Source organism: Microcebus murinus, chromosome 3 (assembly GCF_040939455.1).
Source record: "Microcebus murinus isolate Inina chromosome 3, M.murinus_Inina_mat1.0, whole genome shotgun sequence".
In the NCBI taxonomy this organism is placed as follows: domain Eukaryota; kingdom Metazoa; phylum Chordata; class Mammalia; order Primates; family Cheirogaleidae; genus Microcebus; species Microcebus murinus.
Genome location: NC_134106.1, coordinates 21697937 through 21713941, shown reverse-complemented (window position 1 = coordinate 21713941; position 16005 = coordinate 21697937). Strand labels below are relative to the sequence as shown.

The following is a 16005-nucleotide window of genomic DNA, read 5'->3' as shown; positions in this document are numbered from 1 at the left end:
CTTCCCCCTGTGCTTGTGCCTCTTGCTTCTAAGGGAACTATGAATAACATTTCTTTTTTTTCTTGAGACAGAGTCTCACTCTGTTGCCCGGGCTAGAGTGCCTTGGTGTCAGCCTAGCTCACAGCAACCTCAAACTCCTGGGCTCAAGCGATCCTTCTGCCTCAGCCTCCTGAGTAGCTGGGATTATAGGCATGCGCCACCATGCCCAACTCATTTTTTCTATATATTTTTAGTTGGCCAATTAATTTCTTTCTATTTATAGTAGAGATGGGGTCTCGCTTTTGGTCAGGCTGGTTTTGAACTTCTCACCTTGAGCTCTCCTCCCGCTTCAGCCTCCCAGAGTGCTAGGATTACTGAGGGAACTATGAGTAACATTAAGCTTTTCTTTCATTGACCTGTCTGTGTCCTCGCTCAGCCATCTTTATAAATTAAAACCCAGGCACAAATCCAGTAGGATGTTCATTTCCTGAAGTGGTCTGGCGCATAGAGATTGAAGTTAGAGATTTGCTAGTTGTCAGCATTTTGATGGTGTATTAGTTTGCTGGGTTGCTGTAACAAAGTATTAATACTACAAACTGGGTGTCTTAAACAACAGAAATTCATTGATTCACACCTCTGGAGACTAAAAGTCAAGATCAAGGTGTCTTCAGGGTTGGTTCCTTCTGAGAGCTATGAGAAAGAATCTCTTTCCTGCCTCTCCTAGCTTCTGGTGGCTGCAGGAAAGCTTTGGAATTCCTTAGAATATAGAAGCATCACCCCAACCTCTGTTTTCATCTTCACAAACACCATAGTCTGTTTGTGCTGTTATAACAAAATATTACAGACTGGGTAATTTATAAATAACAGAAATTTATTTCTCACAGTTCTGGAGACTGGGAAGGCCAAGATCAAGGCATCAGCAGGTTTGGTATCTGATGAAGGTCTGTTCCTCATACATGGTGCCATGTAGGCGTCCTCACATTACAGAAGGGACAGAAAGGCAAGAGAGAAAGAGGGGCAATCTCTCTCAGGAGCCTCCTTTTTAAGGGCATTAATCCAATTGCATCCCCGAAGGCCCTACCTCTTAATATCACTACAGTATGGGTTACGTTTCAACCCATGAATTTGGGGGGATATTCAGACCATAGCAGTGTTCTTCACAGTTGAGCATTACAACTCAGGAAGAGTTCACCCAAACACCCCAATATATGTACAGCTAATACTCTGTACCACCACACACGTGGACACTCAGTCACACATCGGCCATACCCTCTCAAGCCCACACTGTCACAGGGATACGCAGTCATGCATGATGTCATGACTGTATCACAGGTTCCTCATACACACAGCCACATAAACCAGCCACAATCACACACAGTTAACAGTAAGTTACATTATATTTTGTCACATATATCTGGGTCCCTCAGGTAGAGCCTGTGACACCCACAGCATCACCACAGTTAAATGTGCTCCTCATACACACCAGCCTCACCATCTGTCTATCTAGTTTTGTCTGTCTCTCTGTGACCCCCCCACACACACACACCAGCCTCACCATCTGGCTTTCTGTGTCTCTGTCTCTGTGTGTGTCTCTATCTGTCATACACCCCACCCCAGCCTCATCAGCTGTCTCTCTGTCTCTGTGTGTCTCTGACACACACACGTCCTCCGTGGTTTGTCTCCGTCTCTGTGTGTGTCTCTATCTGTCATACACCCCACCCTAGCCTCATCAGCTGTCTCTCTGTCTCTGTGTGTCTCTGACACACACACGTCCTCCGTGGTTGCGGAGGGCTGGGCAGCCGAGGAGCGCCCTCCCCGCGGTGGCTGGCGCTGGCTGCAGACTCTGCCCGGCCAGGGCGGCGGCTGCAGCAGGGAGGGCGACGTGGAGCGGCCACGTGGAGCGGCCCGGGAGAGGGCGGGCGGCGCTGCAGTCTCAGCGCCCACGAAGCCGGAGCCCAGCCCCGCGCGCGGCACCGCAGCAGGTGGGTCGCCCCCGCCCCGGGCGGGCACAGGACTGAGCGTCAGACCGAGCCCATCGCCGCCGGCCGCGGGGACCGCGGGGCGAGGGGGCCTCCTGCCTCCGTCCGGCTCCTGAGAAGCGCAGTGCCTCTGCGTCTCCGCGGCTCGGACGCGGCCACACAGGTGGCCCTGGCTTCTGGACACGGCTGGGAAGGAGGTTGCCCCGAGGGCAGGTAGAGCCAGGGGACTGGGCCACGAGTGCTGGGGCCCTTTGGTTTGATGCTGGGGCTTCCCAGTTCCCCAAGCCCGTTTTCCCTCCTGTAGCGCATTCTTGTTCCAACAGCCCTGGGGGGAGGGGAGCTGGCCCGAGTTTCATCCCCATCGGACAGATGAAGACAGGGAGGCTTGGGGAGGCCCCAGGTCATCATCTAGCTGGAAGTGGCAGCTGGGAGCGGCTCCCAGGTGTGGGCTCCTCCTCTCTTGGTGGGGGAGGGGGGATAAATTAAGGGGAGGCTTCAGATGGAAATGACTTCCCAACAGTTAGACTCAGCCAGAAACAGAACTGATTTGCTTGTGAGGTGCTAGGCTGCTGTCCCGAATGACTCAAGCGGAGGCTGAATGGTCATTTGACAGCGATGCCATGGACGAAATTTTTCTGCACTGCATGGGAAGTTACAGGAGATAACCTTGAAAGGCCCCTGTCACATCCTAGAGGCTCTGAAATACCCAAGGAGCATCTGCTTGCTGCCACCACTTAACCTACATCATCTCATTCATCCTCCCAAACCCCTACAAGACAGGTACTGTAATCCTCATTTTTTTTTTTTTTCTTTTTTTTTTTTGAGACAGAGTCTCGCTTTGTTTTCCAGGCTAGAGTGAGTGCCGTGGCGTCAGCCTAGCTCACAGCAACCTCAAACTCCTGGGCTCAAGCGATCCTTCTGCCTCAGCCTCCCGAGTAGCTGGGACTACAGGCATGCGCCACCATGCCCGGCTAATTTTTTTTATATATATATATCAGTTGGCCAATTAATTTCTTTCTATTTATAGTAGAGACGGGGTCTCGCTCTTGCTCAGGCTGGTTTTGAACTCCTGACCTTGAGCAATCCGCCCGCCTCGGCCTCCCAAGAGCTAGGATTACAGGCGTGAGCCACAGCGCCCGGCCTGTAATCCTCATTTTTAAAATGAAGATCCTGAGGCTCAGAGAGGTAAGGACAGCTGCCCGCAGCGCACAGTCAGCAGTGTCAGGGGCAAGATCTGATCCACCTGTTTAACCCCAAGGCCAGGCTCTCCCCTCCCGTGCACTGGTGCAAAGGCTTCAGTTAATCTGAGGCCAGAGGGTCATTGTTAAACTGTGCATATGATGTGAGTAACTTTATTGAATTACATCACAACTGTTAACTAACAGTTATGGTGGCTTTCTTGTGTTTATTAGGATAATTATGTTCTTGCACATTATAGTAATAGTTATAAGAAATGGTTAGAGACATTTTTATTTGGCAGGCAGTGGTTCCATAACTATTTTATTTCTGTTGCTTACAAAAGCTTTTGTAAATGCTTAGAAATGTGTAAGTATGAACAAATCACATTGCACCACCATCACTACACACTACATGAGGTGCTTTAGCCTGACTTTCTGTAAACAATTGTGGTGGGTTACTTGTACTAAAAATGTCACGGTTGGAAGCATTATATAAGAGAATATTACACTAAAAGTCCACATGCGATTATTAAACTTTTTGAAGGGGATACAAGTGAATGCCAAGGTTGTCAGGAAGACCTAGAATATTTCAGGTTGAGAATGGAGCAGGTTGGGCAAAGGCACTAAAAAGTAAAAATGGAAAGTATTTTAGGAGACTCCAGAAGCCTGTCTGTTTGAAGCAGAGTGTTAGTCTAACAGAGCACTGGAAGATCAGTCAAAGATAACTTGAGATCTGATTGTAGAAGGCCTTGCGTGCCCAGGTGAGGACTCTGGACTGTAATAGAAATTGGAGCGGCCAGGCGTGGTGGCTCACTCTCTGTAATCCTAGCACTCTAGGAGGCTGAGGCGGGCGAATTGCTCGAGGTCAGGAGTTCGAAACCAGCCTGAGCAAGAGCAAGACCCCCGTCTCTACTATAAATAGAAAGAAATTAATTGGCCAACTAATATATATAGAAAAAATGAGCTGGGCATGGTGGCGCATGCCTGTAGTCCCAGCTAGTTGGGAGGCTGAGGCAGTAGGATTGCTTGAGACTAGGAGTTTGAGGTTGCTGTGAGCTAGGCTGACACCACGGCACTCACTCTAGCCTGGGCAAAAAGGGAGACTCTGTCTCATAAGAAAAAAAAAGAAAAAAGAAAAAGAAATTGGAGCCATTGAAGGTTTTGGAGCAGTGAGGTTATAGCAAAGGAAGATATATCTGATGTGGGTATTGAGGGTTCTTTAAATAGAGAAGATACTAGAGGCAGAGACAATGGTAAAAAGCTACAATATTAGTATGTGCAAGAAGCAAAACATTATTCTCTTACTATTCACTGTAACCCTGGAAGGTAAGCATTATTATCTCCAGTATGCAGATAAGGTAGCTGACATTTGGTGAAGATAATTAATTTAGCCAAGGTCACAGGGGCGGTCAATGATGGGATTTGAAAGTAGGTCTGGCTGGTTCCAAAGCTCTTTTCTCTGTCCACTAAACATACTGGATAGTTACATTTGTGAGGAATACATAGGGCCAAGAGGAGTAGAGTGACAATAATTCCTGGGGATAGGGCTCAGGACCAGGTACATAATTTGCAGGGCCCAGTACAAAAATGATTGAGAGTTTCGTTACAGTGATAGCAGGGCATTAGAATAAGCATCGGGCCCCTCTGAGTGAAGGGCCCTGTGTGACATCTGTGAAGCTAGCCTTTGGAGGGTTGGCCTTCCAATTACTATGGCAACTTAACAAACCACCTGAAAACGTAGTTGCGTAAAGGATAACGTTGACTTTACTTGTGAGTGCAGTCTGGGCAGGGCTGTGGAAACAAGCACATTCCTGCCCCATTCAGTGATGGCTGGGGCAGCTCAGGGGCTGCAGTTGAAGTCCTCTGAAGGTTTGCTCCCTCACTTGTCTGGTCATGGGCTGGGAAGATTTGAGCAGCTGGAGGCTCCTCAGGTGTCTCTGTCTCTGTGCAGTTCTTCCACATGGTCTCTCCAGCATGGCAGCTTCAGGGATGCCAGACTTCTTCCAGGGTGGCTCAAGGCTCCAGAAATGCATGTCTGCATGTCAAGAGAGGGAGAGAGGAAGGCACACGCACACAGAGAAAGAGAGAGAGAGAGAGAGAGAGAGAGAGAGAGAGAGAGAGAGAGAGAGAGAGAGAGAGAGAGAGAGAGAGAGAGAAAATGAACCAGAACCAGGCATAAGCTATGTCACTTTTATGATGTGGCTTGGAAGTCATGTAGCATCACTTGAGCAATTCATTAGGAGTCACTAAGTCCAGGTCATATACCAGTGGAGGTGAATTAGACTCCAGGTTTTGTGGGAAGGAATGTCAAAGAATGTGTAGACAGGTTTTCAAAACCACCACAATCAGCCTAATGGTGAATAGATGGGTAGGACCCAAGGGCATTTGCCCTTTATGCCAGAACTGCTGCCACCAGAGATTTATTTTAAAATATGTTTTTTCTTTTCTTTTTGTGACAGGGTCTTGCTCTGTCACCCCAGGTTGCAGTGCAGTGGCCTGATCATAGCTCACTGCAGTCTTGACCTCCTGGCTTTAGTGAGCCTCCTGCTTCAGCCTCCCACCTTAGCCTCCTGTGTAGCTGGGGCTACAGGTGTGCGCCACCACACCTGGCTAATTTTTTCTTAATTTTTTGTAGAGTTGCCCTGCTATGTTGCCCAGGCTGGTCTCGAACTCCTGACCTCAAGCAATCCTCTGGCTCAGACTCCCAAAGTGCTGAGATTACAAGTGTGAGCCACACACCACTCCCTGCTTCATTCTTTGGAGTTCACAAATGTCCTTGGTTTAAAGGCGACTGCTAGTGGATGATAACACATTAATCCTGGATGATATGTTTGGACAGCTCGAGGGATTTAAATTACTCCAGTGCCTCTTGTTGGCCTAGGTCCTGGCAGCAAACAGATGGGGAGGAGAAAGCTATTTGAGGGGATCCAGGTGGGAAGACTGGGGGGCGGGTATGTGTGAAGCCACTGCAGAGTGGTCTAGGACAACTTTTGGAAGGAAAAAGGCCTTATTGTATGCCAGGCCTTGCACTTTACACATCTCGTCTCACTAAGCCCTCAGCACAGCCCTGCAGGAGGTGCTCTCATGAGCCCCACGTTACAGATGGAGAACCTGAAGCACAAATAGTCACGCAGCTAGTGAGTTGCACAGCCTAGCTTTGAACTTAGGTAGCCTGAGGTTAAGGCCCATACCCTTAAACTTTGGCCTATACCACCTATCCCTTAGCCTTCCTGTGTTTCTCTATTTTTCTCTTAATTGTTTTAACTTTGTATCTTTTCCTACTTATATATTTGCAAGCTTTAGAGGTAACAAGAATACATAACTCTACCTTAAGCTATCAGCTTACTGATAAGATAGTGCCTCATATAGTAGATGCTCAATAAATATTAATGAAATAAGTAGTGTTTATCCCTATTCTACAAACTTATGTTTGTAGAGGTTTTTTTTCATCATTTTTGTATTGATTTCTACTCATATTTTGGTCATCTAATTGTATGAGACTGATTCTTTGATATTCATTGAGCCATACCCTCTGGTCTATTAGCTATCAGTTTTTACAAATATTCTGTGTGTGCTTGAGAAGAATATGTATTTACTGTCAGATTTGGTGGCATATGCTTGTAGTCCTAGCTATTCAGGAGGCTGGGGTGGGAGGATCACTTGAGCCAAGGAGTTCAAGGCTGGAGTGAGCTATGATCATGCCACTGCACTCCAGCTTGGGCAATCCTGTCTCTAAAAAAAAAAAAAAAAACAGGAAGAAGAATATGTATGTAATTGCTAAGGGATTTAAGTAGGGTTTTATGCAGATTCATTAGTTCAAGGTTAGCTCAAGCTTACCAAATTTTTATTCAAATTTTCTGCATTCTTACAAATTTTTAGTCTGCTTAAACTTTCAAGTTCTGAATAAAATATGTTAAAATTTCTCACCATAAAGGTGAGATTAGGTTTTTCCTTCTTATAGTTGTGCCAATTTTTTTCCAGGTATTTTGGGGCTATATATTAGGTGCACATGAATTCAGAAGTATTAAATTTTGCCATTTGTAATGGCCCTCTTTTATATATAATAAAGTTTTTCATCTTAAAGTGTATTTTATATGATATCAATAAAGCTATGATAGCATTCTTTGACTAGGATTGTTTATATATCATTTTTCCATCCTTTTACTTTCAATCTTTCTGGGTCTTTACTCTTAGTTAATCTTTTAAAAACTGGATATAACTGTATGTTGTGTTGTGTACCTTTTGATTCTTAACTCATGGGTTTATACTACATATATTTATTATGATTACTGATATATTTGGATTTATTGCTACCATTTTATTTTATGCTTTCTATCATCTTATTTGTTTGTTTGTTTGTTTCTCTTTTCCTGCCTTCCTTTAAGTTGATTTTTAAAAATTCCATTCTTTTTTTGGCTGCTGGTTTTAGGTTATACATTCTATTTATATATTTTAGTGGTTATCCTTAAAATTTTAACATGGATATTTAACAAAGTTAATCAATATGTCTACTCTCTTTCCAACTATCCTTGCCTTACATATTATTGTTGTCCAATATTGTAGTTCAGGCCACCTTTTTTGCCCCATGTATTAACATAGTTATTATTGTTTTAACAGTCTATATTTGTTTAGATTTACCCACATGTTTTCTGATTTCTTTGTTTAACATTTTTTCTTGCATTTCAAACCTTCCTTCTGGGATCCCTTTCCTGAAATATATTCTTTAGAATTCCCTTTAAGTAAGGTATTTTGGTGGTAAACTCTCTAAGTTGTTCATTTAAAAATTTTTTTACTTCACCTCATTCTTAAAAGATAATTTTGTTGAGAATATAATTCTGGAATGGCAATTTACCGTTCTCTCTGAACACTTTAAAATAGTGTATTACTATATTCTGGCATCACTGTTTTTTGTTTTTTTTTTCTTTTTAGATTAAAAATGTCAGATGAATCTGGCATCACTGTTGATGTTGAGGAATCAGCTGTCAGTCTAATTACTTTTCCTCTGAGATTTGTTTCTTTTCCTTCTGATTGCTTTTATGATCTTATCTTTTTATTGATGTTCTATGATTTCAGAGCAATAGGTCTACGTGAGTATTTCTGTTTATTTAATCTGCATGGCTTGTTGGGCTTTCTGGATCAGCTTATTAGTGTTTTGCGAACCGCTGAGAAAATTTCACCTATTATTTCTTCAAATACTGTTTCTAGCCAATTTTATCTATTATCTCCTCCATCCTCCATGGAGATAACCTTTGTTTTATATTTAACCTTTTTTTTTTTTTTTTTTTTTTTTGAGACAGAGTCTCACTTTGTTGTCCAGGCTAGAGTGAGTGCCGTGGCGTCAGCCTAGCTCACAGCAACCTCAAACTCCTGGGCTCAAGCGATCCTACTGCCTCAGCCTCCTGAGTAGCTGGGACTACAGGCATGCGCCACCATGCCCGGCTAATTTTATATATATATATCAGTTGGCCAATTAATTTCTTTCTATTTATAGTAGAGACGGGGTCTCACTCTTGCTCAGGCTGGTTTTGAACTCCTGACCTTGAGCAATCCGCCCGCCTCGGCCTCCCAAGAGCTAGGATTACAGGCGTGAGCCACAGCGCCCGGCCTATATTTAACCTTAATTTGATATTTTCTATGTCTGTGACCAAATGAACTAATTCTGGATAATTTATTTAGATCTATTTTCTAGTTCACTAATTCTCATATCAGCTGTATCTAATCTACTTAACTCACCCATTGCATTTTTAAATCAATCTTTTATTTCTAAAAGTTGTGTTGAGCCTATATTATTAGGTGCACATGAATTCAGAATTATTATAATTCTGAATCTTCAAATCTACTTGTTCATTTTTATGCCTTCTTGTTTCTTTCTCATAATTTCAAACTGCCCTTTAATTTCTTAAAGCATATTAAATATACCTACTTTATCTTCTGTGTGTTATACTTCCAACATTTTTAGTTTTTCCAAGTCTAGCTTTGTAAGCAGTTGTTTTGCTGGCTCTTACTCACAGTGTCTTATTTCCTTGTATGTTTATAACTTTTTGCCTCAGTTCATGTTCCTTGAAACATTACCTATGGAAGTTCTTTGAGGCCTGATTTGGAGTTGAGTGAGAAGATGTATGTTTTCCTCTGTCAGTCATCTGAAGATTTTTTTCTCCCTTCTACGCAGGATCAAGGTCAAGATAGGCAAGATTCTTTGCTGCCCTTCTTCGTGACAAATTTACTTTTTGTTCACCCTAATATTGAGAGTATGTTGCTTGGAATCCCAGCTTTATCTAGGAAATCTCCTATTAGTCTCTTCACATTACATGGGCCCAACCTTTATCTCTGGTCTCCTTCACTGCACAAGCACTCAAACCCATAGCTCAAGTTCACCTGGGTTTGATTTGGCAGATACTCTTAAGGCGAAAGCTGATGGCAATCTCACTTTTTCTTTAGATTGCTGTTTTCAATGTGCTTTTGTACTTTTGAGAATTTCTTGCCAATTCAATGCTTTTGAAAAATTACTATTTTTATCCAGCTTTGTAGTCGCTTTCATTGGGACATGTTGCTGTATGTTGTCCAGACATACAGGGAGGTCTGGATGTTTTTCTAGTCCACCCTTTCACTAAGCCGTGTCCCTTTGAGGGTTGGTATGGAGATCTCTGTTCCAACTGCCTACCTTGAATGGGCCGAAGACTTTGTCTTCTTTCCTGGGCACAGCTAAAACCCAAGGGTCTATGTTGCCAGCCAATGTTGGTGAACATCTTCAAGGCAGCTATGGCTTCAGAATCCTTTTGGCCACTGGGGCTATATATACCAACAAACTGTGTACTCAGTATACCTGTTGGGGCCAGACGTATGCACAGAAAAATGAAGACAGGCTCTATGATACTAGGTAGCTTCATCTTCTTGTAGACTTCCACATTCCACTGCTGCTTCTTCCTCAAGGCAGCTCAAAAAGGCAGAATTTTTGTTTATCTTATTAGTCAGATGCTCACCTGCTCTATCCTCTGATGTCTAGTCTGGTAGGGTTCTGAATCTTATTAGGGTCATGTAACTAATGGACAATCTATTGAAAGCCATGGACCTTCCTCTAGGAAAATCCAGTGTCAGCAGAATGTAGGGTACCATGTTCTCTGCTTAGACCAAGCATCTGATAATTTTTCTTCTGAGAGATTTGGTTTGGAAGCTTAGGCCTCAGCTTTGGTGAAGTTCTGCTCCCTCAGGAACTCCCATTATCTGTACAGTCCCCAAGACTAGGCAGAGCTTCATGCTTTGTGTTTTCATTGATTTATTCTATATTTGACTGTTTTCATATAATTGAATAAATGTTTTTGACAATGGGCTTATGCAATGTAGGTCTAAGGGGAAGTTTCTGTTTCTTCCTTTATATTTGGATCTGATTTTCCTAACTGCATTTAGTGAACAGCAATTCCTGGCGCCACTATTGTTCTGACTCTGATTTGTTGTGTTCTCTTTTTTTAATTTTTTATTTGACAATATTATGGGGGTACAAAGGTTTTGGTCACATGAATTACTTTTGTACACTTTGAATCAAAGTTATAAGTGTGTCCATCACCCAGATAGTGTGCATTATATCTGTTAGGTGTGAATTTACCCATCATTCTCTCCTCCCCCCTCCTACCTTCTTGACTTCTGTTGAATTTTACTAACATATGTACACATGAATGTTGATCATTTAGTTTTAATTTAAAAGTGAGTACCTGTGGTGTTTGTTTTTCCATTTATTTTTGTTGTTGCAGTGATTGCCTTTGGGGTCTTCTTCATGAATTTTTTGCCTAGGCCAATTTCTTCAAGCTCTGAGATTCTTTCCAATGCCTGCTCTAGCCTATTCTGAAGGCTTTCCACTGTGTTTTGTATTTCCTTAAATGAATTTTCATTTCTAGAAGTTCTGTTTGATTTTTTAAAGATAATTTGATTTCCTTAGTAAATTTTTCATTCATTTCCTACATTATTTTTGTGGTTTCTTTGTGTTGGGTTTCTATTTCCTCTTGTATTTCATTGAGCATCCTTATAATCCATATTAAGAATTCTTCATCTGTCATTTCAATCTTTTCATCTTGGTTGGTATCCATTGGTAAGGAGTTACTATTTTCTTTGGGGGGTGTCCTTTTGCTCTGACTTTTAATGTTTCCAGAGTTCTTTCACTGGTTACGTCTTTTTTTTTTTTTTTTTTTGAGACAGAGTCTCACTTTGTTGCCCAGACTAGAGTGAGTGCCATGGCATCAGCCTAGCTCACAGCAACCTCAAACTCCTGGGCTCAAGCAATCCTACTGCCTCGGCCTCCCGAGTAGCTGGGACTACAGGCATGTGCCACCATGCCCGGCTCATTTTTTCTATATATATTAGTTGGCCAATTAATTTCTTTCTATTTATAGAAGAGACGGGGTCTCGCTCAGGCTGGTTTTGAACTCCTGACCTCGAGCAATCCGCCCGCCTTGGCCTCCTAGAGTGCTAGGATTACAGAGAGTGAGCCACCACACCCGGACACTGGTTACTTCTTATCTGGCTTCTCGGTTGAGACCTGGGGGTGTTAGGTCTGGCTTACGGGCTTGTCTCTGGGTTCCCTAAGATCAATCCCTGAGCATGCCAGGGAGAGGAGTGCTGGTCCTGAGTTGCCTATGGGGTGTTCTAGCAGATTTGGTGTACCTCTTGGGTTACCTCTGACCTGCTTTCATCACTGTTTTTTCCCAACAGTGTGTAGTGAGTTAAGTTCCCCAGCTTACTCTTGGTGATGGCGGGTGGTACTTCTGAGTATAAATCAGCCACACCATGTTTGCTGGAGTTGAAAGATGCTATGATGAGCTATATATTGTTCTCCCTGTGATTGGTGGATGTTTGTATGATAGAGCCAGCTGCCTAGATGTGCTTTTGTGTCTATCACAGATTCTGGTCCCCCAGATGGAGTACTTGAGTACTTCAAGCTTTAGGAGGGACCCTGTAGCTCGCAGGGGAGCTCTTGATCTCCACCACCACTGAGGTGGGGGAGGAGCAAGGCAGTTTGTGCCTAGGTTGTGGAGCCTGAAAGGCTTTGCAAAGCCTCAGCGGGGCTCAGAGGTTGCTTTTCTTGTGTTTTCAATCTGTACCTGAGTTTAGACCTATTTCAAGGAGTCTGAGCCTTTTTTGATTTATTCTTCAGTGGGTGTTTAGTAAATACAGACTAACCATCTGTTTCTCTCTTTGCCTCTCTATTTCAGTCTTGGGCTTTTTGCGACTCCTTGCATTTCTAATTTAGCCTTTCTCTTAAACTCACTGAGCTCCTTTCCATCTGTTAAATGAGTGGGCTGAATAAGATCAGACATTCTAGAAGCACTTATCTGAGCACCTTGGGGGCTGGCAGGGACAAAGGCAGGGAGAAGGGAAATGGGAGGTGGGGGGGGGACCCACCCCAGCACTGCTTCCACTGGAGCAGGTCTGCTTGCATGTGCTTTATGTACTAGAGCTGGAGAAAGATTCATTCTGAACAAAGTTCCGTGAGGGATTGCTGATGTCCATGTGTGAGTCCTCCCTGAGCAGGAGTCCTGTCACCTGGGCCACAGGGAGAGTCAGGGAAAGGAGGTGTTTCTGTGTAACCCAACTGGTCCCCAACACTCAGCAGATACCCCTTCCCCCCTGACCCCTAATTCTGTCCTAGTTCCAGCTTCCGGAAGGATGTTACCTCTGATGATGAGGGTGTTAATGCTGCTGCTGCTGCCCCTGGGTCAGGCTGCTCCCAAGGATGGAGCCACGAGGTAACAGGATTATGCGGACAGGGCGGTAGGGTGGGAGCAGAGAGAGTCTCTAGAGAATCCGAGGGTGTGGTGGGCCCCTCTGGGAGGCAGGAGACTGGGGTGTGGGCTCTCTGATATCTGCATCCCCCCACTTCAACCTGCTGCCTTGTACCAGTCAGAATGCCACAAAGTGGGCATCCAGTGCATGCTTCTGGACCCTCTTGGGAGCAGGGAGCTCAGCTCCGGTGTGGTGTGAAGCAGAGAGATGAAGCTATGGGCCAGGAAAGGGGCTGCAGTCCTCTTATCAAGACCTTATAGTGCAAACGCCAAAGAAAAGGGATGATTAGCACATTGTTTCTATTTTATTTGAACACCTTTCTGAAGATTTTATGTATTAATACTGTGGCATGGGTGTGCTGGGTAGGAGGGGAGACAGATACAGGAACAGCTGCAAGGACTGGTTGCAGTGACAAAAGTTGCTGCAGCAACCCCTGCCAGGTCTCTGGCATCACAGGTCTGGACTTATTTGGGCAAACAGGTAGCCCCATCCAGACCTGGGAGCACAGTTTGGGACAGAAAGGCTGACAAAGAAATCCTGAGCAGACTGAAACTCCAAAACCAACATATATGCCTTTTGCTTTAACAAGTAAGAGTCAATCTTGTCATGGAGCAAACTGGGTCTGTATAAAACTGGGCAGTGCCCTGGCAGTGGGCTCAGCCAGGGACCTGCCCTCAGCTCCCAGCATTGAAGAAGAGGGGAGCTGTGACCCGTGTTGTCCTGCCACGCCCTGGGCTGCTTTCTTGGGACTCCAACTTGTGTCTACTAGGTGTGGCCTCATCTGGCCTCTGTCGAACTAGATGTTTTATTTGGGTCTTCACTTAAAGTCTAAGTTAGGCAGCTGCAAAAACAGAGCCCGAGGAGGTTTTGCTTCCAAGGAGGCCAGAAGGGCCTCTTCCCCACAAGGTTTTTGGGACTTTTGGGGAAGCAACTCCCTTTGGGTCTGGGGAGAGAACTCTGCCGGGAGATCGGGGTGGAAGGCTGGCAGGCTGGGCACTTAGGGAAGCTCTTTGCAAAGCTGCTCCTCCCTCTCTCCTCCAGGCTGGACTCCGAAGTGCAGCATCAGCTCCTGCCCAACCCCTTCCAGCCGGGCCTGGAGCAGCTCCGGTGAGTAGGTTGGGCTGGGCCCTTCCCTGCGTAGATCAGGCCCCAAGGCTGTACAGTCGCCTCTCTCTGACTGATTTTCCACTTTTCTGACAGACTTCTGCAGGGCTACCTAAAGGGACTAGAGAAGATGGAAGAGGAGCCAGAGCACCTGAGCTGGGAGCAGGGTGAGGGGCTGGTGCATGGGAGGCGCGGGCAGCCAGAGTGGACACTGACCTCTGGCCGCCCATCGACTCCTGTCTTCTCCACCCGCCCCTGGATGCCTCTTCCAACCCAGCTTCTCTTCCGTAGTTCTCCTCTACCTCTTTGCCCTTCATGACTATGACCAGAGTGGACAGCTGGATGGCTTGGAGCTGCTGTCCATGTTGACAGCCGCCCTGGCCCCTGGAGTCGCTGACTCCCCTACCACCAACCCGGTGAGCTCTGCAGGGTGGGGATCCTGTCCTCCTTGGGGCTTTGGTCCTTTTCATCATGACTCTTTTGGCGAATCCCCTGTAAAAAGAGGGCTCAGAACCTGCATGGCAGGGATGCAGAGGTGTGCTGGGGAGGGACAGGGCTCCTGGGACATCTCTGGCCATTAGAGACCCCACAGTGACTCTGTGCTTCCACAGGTGGTCCTGGTAGTGGACAAGGTGCTCGAGACCCAGGACCTGAATGGGGACGGACTCATGACCCCTGCAGAGCTCGTCAACTTCCCGGGAGAGGGCCCCAGGCATGCAGAGCCCAGAGAGCCCCTTGCTCCATCTCCCCGGGAGCCACAAGCTGTTGGGAGACAATCCCTGTTAGCAAAAAGCCCATTAAGACAAGAGATACAGGAAGTCCTGGATCCCAGAGAAGCAGCTGGGGGCCATGTAGAGGCCAGAAGGGAGTCCTTGGAGCCTGTCCAGGAGGCTGGGGGCCAGGCAGAGGCTGAAGGAGATGCCCCAGGACATGGAGGGAAGGCTGGAGGTCAGGCAGAGGCTGAAGAAGATGCCCCAGGCCATGGAGGGGAGGCTGAGAGCCAGGCAGAGGTCAGGGACAATGGGGAGGAAGCCAAAGAGCTTCCAGGGGAAACACTGGAGTTGAAGAACACCCCAAATGAGTTTGAGGTTCACAGTATTCAACTGGAGAATGATGAGATGTAAACCTTGAGGATACATGCTTGCACCTCTTGCAGTCTCAGTGCCAGGACACAAGCCACTAAAGGAGGCATTTGTGTTGGGACCACTTCTGTGTCCCCTTTCTGGCCCCGGTAGCTGTCAGGTCTTTCTCTGTGGCTCAGGTGGACCCTAAGTTAAGTGGCAGCTTTAGGGCCCAGATAACCAATAAATAACTGAATTAATTTATCCCCCCAGGCCATCTATCTACTGGTCCAGCCTGACCAGACCCCCTAGGGGCACAGGGGGTTGGGAATTGAATAGGCTCTTGAGGAACAGGGGTTCAGCTTTCCCAGTGTGTCCAGCCCAGGGTGCTAAGACAGCAGAGTGTGTCCGCACCAGCCACAGCGAGCTGCAGACAGCCCTGTGAAAAAGCTCGGTCTACCTCCGGGGCCCCAATATGCTCCTGTCCCCCCTTCACCTGGTGAAGGGGGGGTTCAGACACCCTGTGCCCTCCTGAAGCTCAGGGCAGATAGTCCCCATCACCCTGTATCTGCCCCCCCCCAGTAATATTAATAATAACTACCATTTTTGAGAGTTTAGTACACACCAGGCACCATGCTGGGCATTTTATATATTATATGATTTTCTATGATCAGGCAGAATTGGCTCCATTTGACAGATGAGGACATTGAGAAAGCCTGAGCTCAGTACTGTACCCTAAGGTGACATACAGCTAATTAAATGGCAGATTTGAAACCAGGTCCATCCTACTCTAACGCCTGTGCCTTCATTGCATTATAAGGCCTTCCTCGTCCTCCCCCAACTCCCATATTGGAGTTGGCCCTCAATTCCAATATGCCTTCAAGACCTGATCTCCCCAAGGGTACCTGGGTCACATTTGTGGCCAAGGCACCA

At 45.8% G+C, this 16005-nt stretch overlaps 2 protein-coding genes and 1 long non-coding RNA gene across 6 annotated transcripts in view; all 3 read left to right on the top strand.

Annotated features, from left to right (window-relative positions):
• The window catches only part of LOC105884385 (uncharacterized), a 174527-nt gene that overhangs the window by 8012 nt on the left and 150510 nt on the right, over positions 1–16005 (top strand). The window lies entirely within an intron of this gene.
• OST4 (oligosaccharyltransferase complex subunit 4, non-catalytic) overlaps positions 1–16005 on the top strand; it is a 51441-nt gene that overhangs the window by 8007 nt on the left and 27429 nt on the right. The gene's annotated exons all lie outside the window — the stretch shown is intronic.
• On the top strand, positions 1943–15860 carry CGREF1 (cell growth regulator with EF-hand domain 1). Of its 2 annotated transcripts, XM_012788224.3 has the most exons (6): positions 1943–2171; positions 12774–12870; positions 13949–14014; positions 14108–14178; positions 14303–14427; positions 14623–15860. In XM_012788224.3, exons 2-6 carry the CDS (start codon positions 12791–12793, stop codon positions 15133–15135), a joined length of 855 nt encoding a protein of 284 aa, XP_012643678.1. In that variant the 5' UTR covers positions 1943–2171; positions 12774–12790; the 3' UTR covers positions 15136–15860. The 2 variants fall into 2 exon arrangements, with proteins under 2 accessions (XP_012643678.1, XP_020144228.1); XM_020288639.2 differs by lacking the exon at positions 1943–2171 and having other exon boundaries at positions 11342–12870.